Here is an 18,359-nt window from a genome sequence, read left to right as displayed (position 1 = left end):
CACTTCAGTTACTTTCCAAAGCTTCTCGTCAGGTTTCCACATGGACGCATCAAATTCACTTTACAGTGCAATTCAGTTTTGATAAAACAATCTCACCCCAACGTCCACTTTCCTTTACAATGCAATTGTCATCAGCACATCATTTATAACATCTTTAAGTCAGCAAGGACAAAAGAAACATCTCCATCTACTGACCAAGATCATGCGATATGAGTGAAAGCCCCACAGCAGCTACTAGATGGACCTTGAGGTGAGTGTCTCGTCAAAGTCAAGAATGAAGTGATGATGTAAAGCAGCGTAATTGATTGATGATCCTCAAAACAACAATCTAAATGCATTGTGCATTTCTTAAATTAATAGACTTTAAATGCCTGTAGTAATCTTGGTATGTACATAAATAAAATACACAAAAGTAGAAACATACTGTCGTTTTTTATTTAGGTTTGTCATGACGTATTAGAAAATCAACTGGTGCATGTGAACATAAATGACATGATTCCTCTCGACCCTTCAGGTGACCCGAGGTCACCCTGACTCTGGTTATACACGGTACGTCACTGCTACTGGAGAGCAGAGCAGTGTGGTACGAGACGTTGGCCTAAGGCATGCCGTCACACAGCCACCAGATATGACTCTGAACATGGAGAAAAACGTGAGAGCCACAGGCCAGTTTAGTCATCATGCACGATAGCTGGTAGCAACACAGAGCAAGCCACAATTCAGTGTGTGTGCGTGGGTGTGTGTGTCTGTGGTGCCATTTTGTAAAATATGAGTAAGACACTGATGAATCCACAGTTTCACTGTTGTCATGTTTCTACATCCACAAGTGTTATATATTTCCTTTTTTTCTCTTTCATTACAAACATTTACAAAGATAATTATGACAGACTTTGTGTTAATGAGCAGTTAAGCATATCGGGGTTAGAAACGCTGACGCCTGAATGAAGTTGGTGGTCCTACGTTTGTGGCCGGGTTCTCGTACGGAACGAGCCCAGAACTGAAGTGCAAGGTGCGAATCATCTCTGAACGTTTTCGGGACTGTACAACTTGACAGATCAAATCGTTGATCAAATGCAGGCAATTATACAATAATTTGTGACGTGTAATGTTTAGAAATAGTGCTTTATCCTGTGCCAATCTGAGGTAGACATAACAAAACTAATGCAACACGGGGGGTTGGGATGCAACGGCTGTTTCTGAGAGTCTGCAGCAGAGATGGACGAGCATGAGGAGCTACTTCATTAAGCCTGAGTCTGTAAATGCCAGAGCAGCCTGCATCGTCGCCCGCTCCAGTCTGTGGACAATTGCACAAAAGATCTCACCGATATCCGTCAACAATTATAAATTAAAACAACGCAGGAATGAACTCTTTATATAGTGTTCTCAGCTGTGGGCAGGCTGGTCAGAGAGCGGAGAGGAAACCGCTGCACCCGAACGCAACAACAGCATCCCCGGGACGACGCGACGCTCTCTGAGCAGCCGGCATCCGCACGGTGCATCTCAGCAGATATGCACGGGGCCGAAACACTAACACACACTCTGTTACAGCAACGTCAAGCAGAGCACACTCTTTCTTTCTCTCTCTCTCACACACATCTCATGCACATCTCTCGAGCAGTAGTCAGTGCTGTTGTGTGGATGAGAAAAGCAGCAGGAATTTTTTTTTTTTTTTTCAATTACCATGCAGACACCTTCAATAACTGCATCAACAGTCTGCAGAAAGCACCACAGTTTGTAGAAAATAACACAAAACTGGACAGTACATTAAAAAAAAAAAAAGAAGCTGTTCAGATCGTCACACATTTTGTGTTAAGGATTTAAAATGTCAGACCCTGTGGTTTAAAACGCAAATGCTTTCGGAAGAGACGCTTGGCAAAATACTGAAATATGAAAACAAACAAACTCAGGGCTTTTCGTCTCGCCTGTTTTCCTGCCGCACACATTCTTTGGTCGTGGAATACATAATAATTTCGACAAACACGCTGCCACACAAAGGAAACATGCAGAAACCGATTTGACATCAAGTTATTTACAGAGAATCGCTGGTGCATAAACTGCCTGACGAAGTGTTTTCTTTTAGGGGTTGTAATGTTTGTTTTTACAGTTGGGAGATTCATAACCCAAACAAATGCTCCAAGAAAAATCTCAAACTGTCATTTCTTCCCTTTTTGCTGTGTAATACTGTACAACACAATGTTATCATTTACCTATGTGAAGGTACACAAAACATAATGCGTGTATGTGAAATCAAATTAACACTTCAGCTGTTGAACTTTTTGAAGCCTAACTGTAACTGTTGACAGTTAAAAAAAACTATTTCAGAAACACGTTTGTGTTCAAAAGTAAAAATTTGCATTTCAATCATTTAACACAGTCTGTCAGCTCAACTGAAGAATGTTACAAAAATATTTTTGTACTTACTATTACTTGGGTTTACCTTTCTAGCTATAAAAATCATATTTTTTTAGTGATCAATTTGAAGTAATTATTGAGTTATACACAGAAAAACATTACAGTTATATTTTCAGTTAGCATTTACAGATATTTTTCTTTTTTTTTAGGGGGGGGGGCACAAAATCGTTACCTGCATTTACCTTTGTAGGGCAGCAGTGATTTTCAACATCACTATTACAATAAGTCCTTCTCCATTCACTCATGCAGTGTCACGCTGACCTCACACCTGCCGACTCCAAACATTTCAACAATGTACAAAAGCAAATAAAGCCAAAAATTATGGAGATGTGAACTTAAAAGAGATGGATGGTGCTTAGTTCTCACTGTCTCCGCTCGCTGGCAGTCCACAGGAGCAGCAAAGGCACAAAAACAGATACAGACGATCCCGACCGATCCAACGCCATCACCGTCACGCGACCCTAGTGTTCTCCACCGGGTATTTCCATCAACACCAGGGCCACAAGTCCCATGCAGGCGGGGAGTCTGTCCTTTATAGTGCACATTAAATACAACAAAGACACGCCTTCTTCTGCCCGCTGGAGGAGGAAGGGTGAGGGGAAGAGAGCGTTGGGGGAGGCGGGCGTAAAGGGATGAGAGGGAAATCAGCCTTGGAGCTCCTCGAAGCATGTGTCACACACCCGCACTGGCTTTTTAGAGGACGGTGTTTTGGCGTTCCTTATCGAACACTCGGCGCAGAAAATGTTTCCACAGTGTCTGCAGTGGTGCTGGAGGAGGAGGAGGGGGAGGAGAGGTACGAGGCACAATTAAAAAAGGAGGCAAATATTTTTTCATTTAGCTTTCTAAAAAGACAAAAGAAAACTTCATACGTACCTTCCTGACAGTGACAGAGAAGCCCTTCCCACAGGCCATGCAGTTCTGCACCTCGTGATCCTCGGCCCACTTCCTGGTCAAAGTCTGTGACTGCTTGATCTGAGAGGAACCAACAGAGAACGTCTGACTTTATTTGTATACCTAACACAATAAACTCTTGGACAGCACTTATCACCAGAAATATTGTACCATAGTGTTAATTATGGTGTTCCTGTTATGTACAAGGCGTGTGATGTTTTGCGCCTGACCTGGAGCGACTGGTTCTCCCGGCCCAGCTCCTGCATGGCTGCGGTCGTGTCGTCTAGCTTCCTCCTCAGCTCCACCACCTTGGCCTGCAGTTTCTCTATCTCGCCCTCGCCCTTCACACACCTGACACACCACCACAGAGACAAACCGCAGAGGATTTCAGTTTGCTCATGTTGATCGGTGGCTCGGGAGAATTTCCTACGACCACAACTTGGCTGGCTGCATATTAATTAATACTTTCAACGTGCAGTGCATGCGTCTGCGTGTGTGGCACATTCAACACAATTGAAAGGACTAATATATGACAGATGTCACATTTAATGATCATATTTTATGCACAAGGAAATGAAGCCCTCTAAAAATTAAGATTGCAATATTATTAAATTCAGAGTTTGGGGAGAGATGAGGGCAAAACGTCCCTGAAGCAATGTTCAACAGCTCATGGTGATAATGTGATAATGTCTTTAGTCTTACATTAGAGAATGTTTTAATAATTGTGAAACCTTGTTCTTCAAATCTCAACATAGGAAAGTCTTAAAGACTGTTGTGGCCCATACTGGATGTGGATCATTTCAATATTTTGACTGTGACCCTTTGAAAACGTAACTTCACCAACTCATCTTTTGACTTAACATTTAAGTTGCACACTCTAGTGACCAACTCAGACAAGGGAATAAAAGTGTTCCCTCTTTGACATGCTATTGCTGCTGCTTGCTACTTATCATACACCTGAGCACACTCAAAATCCTTTTAAGGTTCATGGTAAAATCTTAAAACAGTGAACACCTGCAGGGTTCAATGTTCGTGAAAGGAACAAATATCAACAAACCTTTCCAAAAGAGCCCGTCTCTCGTCCTGGTTGTTCTGGACGGTGGCCTCCAGCACAGCGATCTCTCCCCGCAGCTCATCCGTCTGCTTCTCCAGTTCACCGACTCTCCTCTGGCTGCCCTGCCACTCCCTCTTCAGCGTGGCCACGTTTTCATTCAGGGCCGTCACCTGCACACCCATCTTGGCTTCAGCCTCCTCTCCGAGCTTCACCTGATCCTCTCTGGCTCGCTTCTCCGCAGCCTTCGGCGGGAGACATTGATCACATCGTATGGAATCATGAGGGAAGAGAATGACATTTAATCTCGTGAATCAAACTGAACTTGGTGAGTGTGTCTACCAGCTGATCCTGGACATCCTTGTGTTGGGCCAGGAGCTTCTCCTCTCTGTGGCTCCTGCTGTCCCTGGTGGCCTGGTGCTCCTTCTGCTCCTGCTCCAGTGCACCCTGTACCGACTCCACCCGACCCTGCAACTCCAGCTTCTGCTGGATGAACAGTTGTTTGGCTTCCCGCAACTCGCCGAGCTCCTGAAAAGTAAAACACACAAGTAACCACAAGCATAAGTACTTGGTTTGGTTAATGGTTTTGTGGCAGCCAGCCATTTTCTAATTTGTCCCGCCACAGTTTCATATTGAACCCAAAATGAAATGTACACTTCTCATTATGACATAAGAGATCTCTAAGTTAGTGTTTTGCTCTATTGATTCCTTGATAGACCTCTGATCTCATAGTTCACAGCTGCAGCTGTGCGCGTATCCGCACATGGTTTTCAAAGCAATTCTCTTGGGTGAACTTCTTTCACTCTCTAGTCCGTGTCCCAGTCACTCGGGTGTCCGAGCTACCACCACAGGCTGAATCAATTCTGTGGGACACACTGGATACTCTATGTAATGAAGCAGTGCCTGACATATTCAAAATGAAATTGTAGATTTGGAGCAGATTTTAAGGTAAGGAAGTTGTTGCTTTTTCGCTAAATTTCTTAAATTTCTCCAAAAGTTCCTCAAAAGCTTCATTTTAAGATTTGAAGAACTGAAAAATCCACACTTGCATCAAATTGTCAACTCAAGCATGCTGTCAAACTGATGAAGAATGTGGCCCCGGTGACCTGCAGTGGCCCTGAGTTAAGCTGTTTATGCAAGACACGAGCATGGGAAGCAGGTCATGTCAGTATGAGACATTACAGTGTGAATTTAACAGTTGGACTATTGGGGATTTTTCTGAGGTGTAGTTTGAATTAAAGCTTCTTCCCCCTCAAATTAAGAAAAGAAAATCATGATCACTAACCTTTTCACTCTTCTCTGTTTGTGTCTTTAACTCAGAAGTTAACTTGCTGCTATTCCTTTCCAGCACAATCTTGGCTTTGTTCAGCTCCTCCGATTTGCTCTTCTCCTTTTCCAGCTCCTCCTTCATGTGATTCTGGGTGCATGGGTACAATTTAGAATTTATTGACCTAATCACATTAAGTCCAAGTGTGAATGTGGTTTAATCCGTTTGTCTTACCTGTTGCTTCTGGAGCTCCTTCAGTGTCTGCTCCTGCTGGTGGCGCTTGTGGTCCTGTTTGGCGAGCTCCTGCTCCAACGAGCTGCGGCTCGTCTTCAGTTCCCCGAGCTGAGCCTCTAAACCTGTCTGGTGGCTTCGGTTAGCAGCCAGCTCCTCTTGGGCCACACTCAGCTTCTCTTCTGATGCCTTCAGTCACAGAGAGGTAGAGTAAGTCCCTTACTTCGGGTGAGCGAGGAAAGAAATCATCAAAAACAGAGTCTTCTTCAGCCATGAAAATGTTCTGAAAATTGGGTCTGGACATTCTCTTGAGTTTGCCTTTCAGAAATTACGAATGCAGCCGACCTGATAAGCCATTATCAGGTCCTAACTCCTCCAACCCTTCCTGCATCAACATACCTTGAGGTCTTGACGCAGAGCAGAAACCTCAGACTCTTTGCCGTAGAAGTCGGACTGAAGCTTCGTTAGACTCTCCTGACTTTGTGTCAAGGTCTCCTGCAGCTCTGCCGTCTGGCTCTTCCCAGAGGTCAACTCCTGGCCGAGACGCGAAACCTGGGCCCTCAGCTCACTCTCATTCTCTGCCTGGAGTCAAACACAAATATTTAGAAACACATAAGCATGTATATGTTAGGATTTAGGATGAGCAACAACAACAGGCCTTTTGGAAACATATACAAATGCCACATACTTTCTTGACATTGGCGTCCTGTAACTCTGTCATTTGGCCCTTCAGTTTCTTCATCTCCTCGTCAAAGGACCCCTGTGTCGTCTTCAGCTGTGCCCGGAGCTTCTCCAATTGATTCTCCTTTTCCTTCAGTGCATCCTGAGTCTTTGAGTGCTGCTTCTCTACTGAGCTCAGCTGCCCCTTCAGTTTTGTCTCCGCCTGATCATTTTTAGACAAAAACAATTCTTAAAATGATGCTTCATATTCAGTGTTAGGGGGGTTTGTTGTGTTTTTTTCAGAAGCTTACCTCTCTCATCTGCTCCAGCTGCTCTTTAGATTCTTTCATTGCTTTGGTAGTGGTCTCATTATTCTTAAGAAGCTCCTGTCGAGCCTTCTCACCGGACTTTTCCTGAGAATTGAGACAGATACAAATTAATGTGAATGTTACGATGTTGTAAATAGATTTGTATTTGTTGTTGTTATTATCCATGAAGCTTACTGAACCTACCTTTTCCTCCATGGTTGACTTGTGGCTCTTCCTCTCTGTGTCCAGTTGACTCTGAATCTCTTTCAGTGCCTTTTTAGCCTTTCCTAGGCTCTCCTGAGTAGAGACAAGCTCCTTCTTTTGAGCCTCTTTCTCCTGCTGGGCCTTTTGTAGGTCTGCTGCCAGACTCTGAGCTCTCCTGTCCAGCTCTGCATGCTGAGTCTTTCCCTCCTGTGTCACCTTGTCTAGGTTCACCTTCAGAGCAGCTTTATCCTGCTCACAGCGCTCCAGCTGCTGCTGGACATCACTCAAACTAGCTGTCTTTTTCTTAACCTCCTCTTGTAGCGTTATGGTCCTAAAACAGCAGAAAACACAAAAAATATATGATACAAAAAAATGACTTGAAAGTATCAATCATATATTATATTTTTCAAAACCAGTGCATCGGAACACTTTATCTCACCCTGTTTTCTCTGCTTCCAGCGAGCGCTGCAGGTCCTTAGCTTTCCGCTTAACCTCTGACCCTTCCTTCTGCAACTTCTGTACTTCTTGCTGCGCCTGATCGCGTGTGACCTGCAGCTCCCCGACCTGTGACTCCAATTTCTGTCAATTTTAAGAAATCAAATTCAGTTAAAGTAGGCACACTCAAGGCATTTCAAACAAGAAAAAATTATGTCAAAGACGAACCTAAAGAAACATTTTGCACACAGGGCTGTGGGGTCCCATAGTAGGTTCTCCGAATAAAGACTCAACACAAACCTTACTAAGCCCCTCCAGCTGCACTACACTCTGCTCTGAAGCCAGCAGTTTGTCTTTGCATTCCTTCAGACTGGTTTCCAGCTGTGTGCACTGCTCCTGTCTCTCCTTGAGCCTTTGGGCCTGCTCCTCCACCTTCTTCTGAACTTTGTTCAGCTCCTACACGGTTAGAGGGATGAGAGGGACAGAAAAGTGATGAGGGAAAGGGAGAACACGGCACATAGACGTTAAGACTTGAGGTAAATCAAGTGGGGAATGAGATATGATGCGTCAATCGTCAGAGGGAGCTCACCTGCTGCTTGTCCTGCAGTGCGTGCTGAGCAGTCTCCAGGTTGTTCTCCAGGTTGGCCTTCTGTGCAGCCTTGGCTGCCTCTGCAGACAGCAACATCTCCGTCTTTGCCTTCAGCTGCAGGAAAACAGACCAAAATTTTTTTTTAAAAATCACTCGTCACCATCAAAAAGAACAAACAAAAAGAACAAACTGCTGCAGATCGGCTCTTCAAATCAGATAAAACACAGACAGCGAAACATTATCGATGACACCACTCTAATGTATTACACAGACATGCTCAATCAGAGGCTCACCTGAGAATCCAGCTGGGACGCTTTCTCCTTGCTGTCCGTGAGCTGGGTGGTGAGCTCAGCGACGGAGGTCTCCAGGGTGTGGGCTCGGTCCTGGGCCGAACGCAGCAGAGTCTTCTGCTCCTGCACCTGCTTGTGCAGGTTATCCTGGGCTTGCTTGTTGCTCTCTGACTGGTTCTTCAGTTTGTCTGTCAACTGTGTCACCTTTATGACCCACATGTACAGAGAATGGTTATGAGCTCAACAACGACCAATTATTCCCCGTCATTATTGTGATAGACAAGGTGGGGTTGACAGGCGTCTGTTGTATTCTTACGCCAAAAAAAGACTGCACAGAAGAAGTGAAAGTGAAAATAGATGTTTGTGTTCAGCCACCTGTTCTTGCAGTGCGTGGTTTTTCTCTTTTAGCTGGTTAAGAACAGCCGTCTCTCCCTCGCCGGCCTGGATCTTGGCACATAGGTCTTCTCTCTCAGTTTCCAGTTGGCTCACGATGTCTTTACTCTTTTGCAGCAGAGCCTCCAGGTTCTGGATCTTCTGATCCTTATCCCCAATCTGACGCAACACTTGTTCCAGGTCATTCTAGTCAAGTCAACATAGGAGAAAGGTTACATCAGAGGGTTTTGGGATGTAGTCTTATGTAGTTTTACCAGTTTATTTCTTTAAAAGCACTGACACAGAAACGCAGGAGCTAAATAACTATAAAGACTTAAGATTGTAAAGACTCTAAGGACTATAGCTGCTTTCAGGCTTGCACGGAAGTACAGATATTTTTTTCTGAAATGTGAGAACGCAAATGTCCGCAAATGTTTTTCCAGACCCTTTCCTGCCAGCCCCCTCAAAAACATTTTCAGAAAATCTCCAGATTGAATACAGAAGAAAAGCTTCCGGAATATTTACAACAAACACACTGCTTTCCACAGCGTATGCCACAGAATGTTCCGGAAAAGTTCCTGCTGGTATGAACGCAACTCACTCGGACAATCTCCAGCTGCCTTCCTCACATGTGAAAGCCAGCAAATTGCGTCCAGAAATTTTTGCCATTCCTTATTTCAAGAGGAATTTTGGTGACTTAAAAAAACGCACTGTACAGCATAGCTTCTCTTGGCTTCATGTTCACTTCTATTATCATTAAAGCCTCAGGTGTGAAGGTCTTTCTTGTGAACAGACCTGTGCCTCGCGGAGTTTGCCGTTGGTGTTTTGCTGCAGCGCCTGGAGCTCCTGGTGCTGCTGCTTGGCTTTCTCCAGCTGGTGCTGCAGGTCTGTGCTCTTACTGACGCCCTCCTTCAACTGAAAATGAAAACCATAAACCAAAAGGTATTGTTAATATCAGAGTGATTTTGTGAATCCTACGGTACCTGTCACACTACAATAATTTCACAAATCTCTGTTAGGGATGTATCTTAATTTGTTTGTATTCATTCTAAGTTTAATCTGACGCCAACCTGTTCTTCTGCACGGGAGAGTTTGAGCTGTAGGTCGGCTGCCTGCTGCTCGCGGTCTTTTAGCTTCTCCCCGGAGAGCTGCCTCTGTTCTTTCAGACGACCTTGCACCTCGCCTAGCTGCCTCTCGGCCTCCAGCAGTTTGGCGTGAAGCTAGGAAGAGCGCAGAGAGTGGGGGTGATGATTAGAACGGCGAACATACATTACAAATGGGAAGAAATACATGAGATACTTTGATGAAGAATGTAGACATCAGGTATCCTCTTTGATGTTTTTTTAAACATTACTGTATGATATACAGCCATTTGTCCATCTTTTCTCTGTGTTAATTCTGATATCTTAATATTTTCTTCCATTTCATCCACAACAGATTTGATACATTATTTATGAAATCAGGTTTTTATGAGCCTCTGCAATTGGGTTTTATCAACATATTTTTCCATGAAAGTAAATCTTTCATTTGTTCTCAATTAGTAGTGATCAGCCCAGTGTGCTGGACAATACTATCTAAAATAAGAAAAGGATGAAGATAAGATGGACTTAAATGTCTCGAAGGACAATTTTTGGGGGGGATTCTTGACGTGGTGAGGAAAACAAAGAAGACTTCTTCTTCTGAAGAGATGCAAATGGGGCTAAATGTTTGGCAGATTCTGTTTGATGATAATTTGCCAGTCTACTGAAAATGTTGGACTGAGAAAAAACAACTTAAACCTTGACTTTTAAGCAAACATCAAAAATCCTCCATAAGGTTTGTCTTGTTGTCTGACTCACCTGACTGATCTCAGTCTGCTGCTGTGCACCTTGGCTCTCTTTTTCTTCCCTTTGCTGTTCAAGCTGTTTCCTCTCAACCTTCACCTCCGCATGCTTCACCTCAAGCTCACCAATCTCACTCTTCAGCTTTGCCACCTCCTCAGTCCTCTCTCTAAGCTCCGTCTGAGTCTTTTGCTGGGAGGCCTCAGCCCCTGTAGCTCGAACCTGGAGCTCTTGGACCTCCAGCTCTCTCTCCCTCAGGTTGTCCTGGACTCTCTTCTTGGCGGCTTTCTCAGCACCCAGACCCTTCTCCAGTTCCTGATACTCCTTCTCCTTACGTGCCAACTTTTCAGACAGGCTCTGTAGAAAAGAGGAAATGACAAGACATATCATGTCACATGAGCACTGGTTGTCAAAACACATGGAGGAAAGATGTCCCTGAATGGGCCTCAAAGACAGGAAACAAATTACAGAACCAAAACCATAGATTAAAATTAAATCAACTACTACTACAATTTAACAAAAATTGCTTTATGATGTTGCATGGGGGGGGGGGGTCTCACTAAAAAAGAATAAAGATTGACAGCAATGGTAAAGTTAATCAGGAATTGTTTGAGTCATTAATTAGGCCACATTGGAACATGAACCAAGAACAGTTTTAAATAACAGTTGGCGTGATAGGAGTTGCAACAAGGCACGAACTCTAACACCTCATCATGCGATGATATAAGCCATGGAAAAGAACAGTCGCCTGTCAAGAGTCAAGAATAAAGTGAGGTGTGGCATTTCGAGTGGAAGGTTTATGAGTTGGAAAACTGTGGTATGTGCGTACAGCACTTGCCTGGTGTGAGCTCTGGCAGTAAACTTGGCAACAAGGTGATAAAGAACAAAATGTTGTTCATATTTGATCGTGCTGCTAAGTAGGGAGTGTGACAGGAGGGCACCTGGACTTCACAGTCATCCAATAAACCTCTGCAGGCCACCGCACCAGCTGGCCAACATTAACCAAAATCCCCATTGGTTGTTCACCTGTCTATTATTAGACCGTCCATGTCTCACCGTCTTCTCCCATCCCTTTTGTCTCTATTCTCGTAAGAGAAGTAGCTGTATCAGGTCTCAAGGTATCCTGTTACAGGGAAGAAGCGTGGGGTAGGGGCACCGCACTGTAATCCCCTCTTGCCCAGAAACCTGCTTGGCTGGGCGGGCTTTGACGTACCTGATGTGCGTGGATCTAATCTGGCAGGAACCCTGTGCCTCCATTCCCCAGTTCCCATTTCACCAGGGCAGTTGCCTATATTTGTATTTCACCCCAACCGACATAGCTGGCATGGCAGAGACCGTCCCAGCTGGTTTAATTATAGAGCTGCGTGTAATTCTTATCAACATGTCGAGGTTGCCACGGAAGGCCGCTGACAGCAGGGCATTGTGATCGGGCCAGATGCTGAACGCCAGAGAGTCGATGTGCAGAGGTGAAGTGAAAGTAAATCCTGCACAACCTTACACTGTAAATTGTGCAACACATGTCATGGCAGAGATGTTTGTGCCTGCAGTAACAAAACGATCACATGATAATATTGACTGTAGCTGTGGTGTGTGTGTGTGTTACCTGGCTTTGCTGCTGCATATTATTCAGATTGCTCTGCAGCTGGTGGATCTCTTGAGTGTAGACGGCTGCCTCTTGCGGACCCTTCTCCAGTTCAGCCTTTAGTTGGGATATGGTCATCTGCAATACAATAGGAACATTACACTCTTTTTTACAGGGAATCTTGGTGTTTAATAAACGAACGGTAGCACCACTGTGAAGCACTGACATGGAAGTAAAAAATAAAATAAATAAAAAGTAAAACATATGGATTAGTAACAACCAGGCATGAGTCACACAAAAAGCCCAACAAAAACATAAACAGTTACCACACTGTTTTAAAAAAAAAACCTTGCTCTCTAAAAGAACTTTTCAAACTTCGTAGAAACTCAAAAATATGAAAGTAAATTTGGGGCCAACTTGAAACGGCGTGTTTTACCTCAAGTTTACGAATCTTGAAGAAAGAGTTAAGTGTTGTAGAGGGATGGATTACGTGAGAAGTAGACGAAGGAGGCGAAGGAAAGAGAGACACGACCAAAGGTAAGTCACCATATAACATCAAGAGGCAAGTCTGTAACACAGAGCTGCTCAGCTGAGAGAATAAACTTAAAACTCAATTAAAAACAGATACTGTTTCTGTGAGCTGCTGCGTAGTCAAAAACGTCAGATGGTTTTCAAATTTTGTTCACAATGTGGTTTCTTAGCGTTTAAAAATATGAAGCTGTGCTTTGAGATCATTTGCAGGGAAATGCAGAAAGAGAGCTGGAGCTGCCGAACAGAGCCCTTTAAAAACTTCTAGGATGCCAGGATCAAAAGAACACAGGAGATCACGCTGAATTATTCATTAGACATTAATTAACAGGACTTAAGCACAAAGCCGACTGATATGACATAACTACACTACCTAAAGATCTGCTCTTTTTCAAAAAACAATGCTTGAGTAAATTACTATAATTCAATTCAGCACTTCAGTGTTTATCAAACTGTGGGAATCAATGTGCACATTTATGTGCTGGTGAAAAATTTAAAAAATGATTGTGGGTTTGCAACATTATAGTGAGAGACTGCAGAACTACATTTGACTTTGGAGGCATCATGTGATGATGTGCCCTCCTCACCTCTGAGGTAGTGTAGTTAGCCTGCAGTTGCTCGTAGTGGCCTTTGATGCGTTCAGACTCCTCCTCCCTCTCGCGCGTCATTTGGTCCATCAACGTCTGCACCTGCACCAGCTCCTTCTGCAGGACCTCAACGTCCTCCACTCCTGGTCGCTGCAGCTAGGGGGCAGAGCAGAGGTGCTGTGTTGAAGACATGAAGACTGAGTGGTGTATGTGGAAGCCTCCAGACAGATATGGGAAATGGTGGCAATGTGATGCTCTAACTCCATCCGAATAGTTTTAAGCCACCAAAGGAGACGTGACCAGCAGGAGATCTGTTCTTTTAGTCTTTTAGTGCTAAACTCACATTGTTGGAAGCCTCTTCAAACCACTCTGAATAGTTAAGAACATTTCCAGATACCAGTTAAAAGTTGGAGTGCCTAATTAGATGCTCTAGTTCAAAGTACATATATATATTAATACATTCGGATAAAGTTCTGTTTCACATTTCTATAACCATGATGAGAGGATTGTCTTAATAGGAGCAGTGTCAATTCAGCACACAGCTCAAAGTCAAACTGATTTTATGGTGTCAATTGAATGTTATTCTTTCGAACTCCAAAGCACAAGCACAACATTCATAGGTCTATAAAAAACTACAAAGTATGTCTCTCAAGCCTTGGGAGGAAATAATGAACACCAACAGGAACTCAAGTGCTTGCTGTACCAGTTCTGTTTGGAGTCTCTCGTTCTCCTGCTTGTCTTTCTGCAGTTGTTCGGTCAACTTGGCCAGCCTCTGGTCAGAAGCCTCCCTGACGCTCTTCTCCTCATCGTAGCGAGACTTTAAATCTGTTGCATAAATCCAAAAAACTCCATTTGATAATATTCAAATCAAAACAACATATATACACAGTGTGTGTGTATATATATATATATATATATACAGTATATATAACTCAACATAATGTCATCAAGATTTTCCAAACTGATTCTGAGGAAACATTTTATCACAGAGTAAAATAGAAAGCCTGTGCCTTCAGGCTATAAAACCATACGCTGCAGAATGAACAACCATTTATGCAAAACTGTAGAAAACACAGTGGTTGGATAGAGCTTAACGATGGTGAAATAGTACTTCAGTGTTGTTAAATGATGCAGACACTGGCCCTCTAGTTTCCTTGCCCAACACTAACCTACTATCTCTGTGGCCAACTGGGCAGCCTTCTGCTCATACAGGTCTTTCATCTGCTTGATGTTGAACTTTTCTGTCTCTGACTCATTCAACTTCTTTTCAAGACCTGAGTGGGGAAAAAAGAAACACATTTTGAAATGGACATTTTCGTATATCTCTGTCACAGGTATTTTTGAATAAAAAGTCACAAACCAGAATCCCCTGCGCTGATCGGTCCATCGTTCTGTGAAAAAGGAAAGAGGGGAACATGTACAGTAAGAGTAAGCATCACCATCATGTCTTATTAAGCAGTTTCACCTTTTGAAAAATAACTTCATAATCATGTAAAATATCTTAGAGGAATTACTTGCTTCAGTTGTCCTTGGACTTTGTCTAACTCCTTCTTGAGCTCTCCAGAGAACCATCTTTCCTCCTAATATGGTGAAAAACACAAACACACAGTCAAATCTTTGTATTAGGCCATCAATTTACATCTGAAGCAGCCTCAGTTCAGACACTCAACCGTACCTTGAGAGAAACATGCAGGTCCTGAACTTCTTGCCGCAGCATTGTAAGGTCTTCCCTAAAGGGGGGAAATAGTACATTAACAAAAAATACATAGAGTAAAATTCTGTAAAGTGCTTAATGAGGTCAGGCTTTATGTCTGAAATTATGTGACATTAATATCAGTCTCACCGAGTGGGGGCCACATGAGCGGGGAGGTCTCCGGTGTCATGGAACAGCTCATAGTGCTTGAACAGCTCCTCTGCAGAGTTGTGAGACTTCATGCACTGAGGGCAGATGAAGCCCTGAACACAGAAACACACCATTAGAATCAACCACGTGATAATACATTAATTAGATGTCTTCAATTCAGCACATCTGCTTGCAGGGTAGTTATCAATTTACAAAATCAAGACATCGATGTTACCTCAGATGTCTGATCATGGTTAAGGTCTGTGCTGGGCTGCTCCGACTCTGCATTCTGGGAGCCTCCCTTCCCAGGAGTCTGGAGGGGAGAAAATAGAATTGATTACGCTGAATGTATGTACAAACAATGGGAAATAAATATATACAGTATATAATACTGTATATGTTGAATGACCTGGTTAAGTTGAGAGAAGCAGTTAAGAAACAACAGGGATATCCTTTTCTTAATGATTATTAAACCATCATTTTCAGTATTCTCTTATAAATCAACACACTATATTCCAGAGATTCCTCTGACTTGGATGCTTGTGCTCCATTGTTTTGCGACTGGGTTATCAGAATCAGAAAAGACTTTTGGAAATGATTCCTGCAGGGAAAATACCTAGTTAAAACTGCTCAGCACACAGTTAGGTAAATAAGAAAAGAGGAAAACGACTATAAAAACAGTACTAATTATAAATGCAGGGTAAATTAATAGAAAAGAATTATGTACGAATGTAAATGTGCATAAAGTACTGTGTGAGGTAGAATTCCCAGGCCTCTTTAATACTAGTTGGATTTAGTGAATATGCAATTTCAGAAAAACACAGTGAGGCTTCACAGTGTTTTTTTTTTTTTTTTTTAAATGGCCACCAAACTGCAGCTGGTGAAGCACCCAGACAAAAGTCTGCAGTGTCTCTCATCGATGCTTTTCTTACAGATACACTGCATTGAAAGATCGGGCATGTTCTACAGCTGTGCCATACATTTTTAGTATATATAGTAATATTCACTACTTTGGAAGTTTTTTTGTGTCCTTGACCTGGCTTTTCTTCCCTGTTGCGTTTCAATTAACTTTTTGTATACATATTTCACAAGTTCATATATAGTTTGAACAAACAAAAATGACTAACAAGCTGTTGGACATTGTAGATAAGTGCATTTAACCTCAGGTGTCCTCTTTTTCAGCACAACTTTGGGATTGAATATCATGTGACGTTTAAAATGAATATGCAGCCCTAAAAATACTGTCTGTTAATGTAACAGGCAGTTGGCCAGGTTCTATTGAACAGCACGCCCAGGCATAGACAAGGGGAAGGAACAGGAGAGAAGTTCAGAACATTTCTCTATACAGGAGAAGGTTGGGAAGAGGTCACCAGGAATCGGCTTAGTCCATTGGCCTGGAGCGCAAACACACAGAGTGGATGTGAAGTTGCTGACCATTCACGAAGTGGGTTTGTTTGGGCTGGTGATCCTCTGCATGAATGAACGACGTCAAAATACGTGAGTGTGTACGTGTGTGTGTGTGTGTGTGTGTGTGGACGGGTGACTTTTTGCACTTTGAACAGGTCATGTCAGAGCCTATGGAAGGGGTGATACACACCACTTTAAAGAGTGGATGCTATTCAAACAAGCTACATACAGTACATAAACCAGCACTGCACGGACTTTACCAAATTAAATATATTCCTCACCAGTGGAAGGTACAATAAGCAAATTCTCAGGACACGTGCATAACTTAGGACTTAACTCTTTTTAACGATTTATTATATTCTCTTGGAATAGGTTGAGAGCGTGGTTGTAGTCTACCTACTGTACCATTACGCCAACATTTTCAGCAACAGACAAACTCTGTTCAAAGGTGGAAATGTAGCTCCAACAAGTTACAGTCATAAAGTGCATTGTAATCCTTATCTGAGAAGTGTGGTCAACAGCTTGAGGAGAGTTTTATGGCCATAAAATACCTCAACTGTGACACCGCATGACACACCAAGTCACCGGCTCTCACTATGTTTCATGTACGGAAGACAATGAGATTGTTTTCTACTACGTAGTATGAATAATTAATCTAACGAAACATAACATAACCTGTCTTTTATATTTTTCACTTCGATCTATTTCCATAATCATTTGCAATCAAATCCCTTTCTTTGAGGTCATTTGAGGTTCCAGTCAGACAATTCCTGATCTAGATACAAAGTGATCCAATGTGGATTCTCCTGGTTACAAGGCCACGACTTGAAAGTGTACACACAGCAATGCAGCTAGCAAAGCACTTTAGAACATGTAGTCCTGAGTAGCAGCTAGCTCACAGCTAACCTCTCTTACTCCCACTTGTTACTTGAGTGGCATTTATCCCAAACAACCATGTGACTAATGAATATACGAATAAGTCCGATTCATAAACACGGGTGTTCTTTATATGTCCATGTTGCGGGGAGCCTGCTGACACAGAACTTCACAACAGTCTGTGGCTAACGTCAGTGTTAGCATGTGATGGCCAACCGCTATGACACAGCTAGCAAACGGAAACCAAGAACATAAAACGGTTCACTGACCCAGGACTTTGGCTAGCTAAGCTTATCCTTTACTCAGCTAACCCTACAGGTGGACAATGCTAGTTAATTCATTTTATTAATGCGTTGCGTACATGTCACATTCCTGCCAAAGGTGGCAATAAATCAAACGAACCGAGTTAGCATTTTAGTAGCTAGCTTTGTCAATCCCACGTAAGGAGCACTTGATATTTACACCGGAATCTGACGGGGCGACAGGACTGTGCCAATTGAGAAACACCCGTTGGCTAAAAATAAGAGGCCCCCGCCCACTCGCGACACGCAGCATTGTAAAACGTGCGCTGCCACCATTAAAAACAGTCAAGGGATAGGGCCCGTGTCTCAAAGGAGAAAACCGACTCGGGTGTACGCGAACATCGGACGTGCGGCTGACCGTGTCGCCGCACACCGCTTACCATCTGCAGTATCCGTCTGAGCATGGCCTCGACTGTGTTCGTGCCGTCACAAAATCCAGTCAGTTTTTCCAAATGCAAACGCTTTTGCGGAGCCGCACGACGAGCACCTGACCTGGCTCCGGGAGCGGCGGCGAATGGGCGGGTCATGGAGGAGAGGCCGGCGGAGCTGCACTCAAGTCAGTCCGGCTGCGTTCACGACCACACGAGTGATGTGCTGCTCTGCTCCGCCGCTTCAAACACCCTGACAACCGCCGATAAGCTTTTTATTGATTCATTTGAAAGGTGCTACAACAATGATGGTGCACAGCAAAATATTACAGTCAC

General features: G+C 43.4%; 1 protein-coding gene across 3 annotated transcripts; it reads right to left on the bottom strand.

Moving 5' to 3' along the window:
* Window positions 1-413: 413 nt before the first annotated feature.
* Window positions 414-18,323, bottom strand: eea1 (early endosome antigen 1). 3 transcript variants are annotated; one of them, XM_035643609.2, is made up of 30 exons: window positions 18,036-18,323; window positions 15,306-15,383; window positions 15,071-15,183; window positions 14,903-14,957; window positions 14,742-14,807; window positions 14,588-14,618; window positions 14,397-14,501; window positions 13,931-14,052; window positions 13,228-13,383; window positions 12,549-12,563; window positions 12,134-12,250; window positions 10,549-10,887; window positions 9,781-9,930; window positions 9,506-9,625; window positions 8,714-8,917; window positions 8,342-8,542; window positions 8,049-8,162; window positions 7,760-7,915; window positions 7,464-7,603; window positions 7,025-7,355; window positions 6,824-6,925; window positions 6,541-6,735; window positions 6,252-6,434; window positions 5,856-6,041; window positions 5,640-5,771; window positions 4,697-4,882; window positions 4,361-4,599; window positions 3,534-3,654; window positions 3,286-3,384; window positions 414-3,179 (listed from the first exon to the last, which is right to left on the bottom strand). In XM_035643609.2, exons 1-30 carry the CDS (start codon window positions 18,180-18,182, stop codon window positions 3,057-3,059), a joined length of 4,326 nt encoding a protein of 1,441 aa, XP_035499502.2. In that variant the 5' UTR covers window positions 18,183-18,323; the 3' UTR covers window positions 414-3,056. The 3 variants fall into 3 exon arrangements, with proteins under 3 accessions (XP_035499502.2, XP_035499504.2, XP_035499503.2); XM_035643611.2 differs by having other exon boundaries at window positions 14,746-14,807; window positions 18,036-18,235; XM_035643610.2 differs by lacking the exon at window positions 12,549-12,563.
* Between the last annotated feature and the right edge of the window lie 36 nt (window positions 18,324-18,359).

The sequence above is a fragment of the Scophthalmus maximus genome, chromosome 7, assembly GCF_022379125.1.
Source record: "Scophthalmus maximus strain ysfricsl-2021 chromosome 7, ASM2237912v1, whole genome shotgun sequence".
In the NCBI taxonomy this organism is placed as follows: domain Eukaryota; kingdom Metazoa; phylum Chordata; class Actinopteri; order Pleuronectiformes; family Scophthalmidae; genus Scophthalmus; species Scophthalmus maximus.
The sequence above is the reverse complement of the archived record's forward strand: the minus strand, read 5'-3'. Positions and strand labels throughout refer to the sequence as shown.

Excerpts from the sequence above, each read along its gene's own strand:
- eea1 (XM_035643609.2), bottom strand. The coding sequence starts at position 18,182 with ATGACCCGCCCATTCGCCGCCGCTCCCGGAGCCAGGTCAGGTGCTCGT. Across the intron at positions 14,502-14,587 it reads GATCAGCGCAGGGGATTCTG|GTCTTGAAAAGAAGTTGAAT; the intron begins GTTTGTGACTTT and ends TTCCCCACTCAG. Across the intron at positions 5,772-5,855 it reads AGGAGCTCCAGAAGCAACAG|AATCACATGAAGGAGGAGCT; the intron begins GTAAGACAAACG and ends CCATGCACCCAG.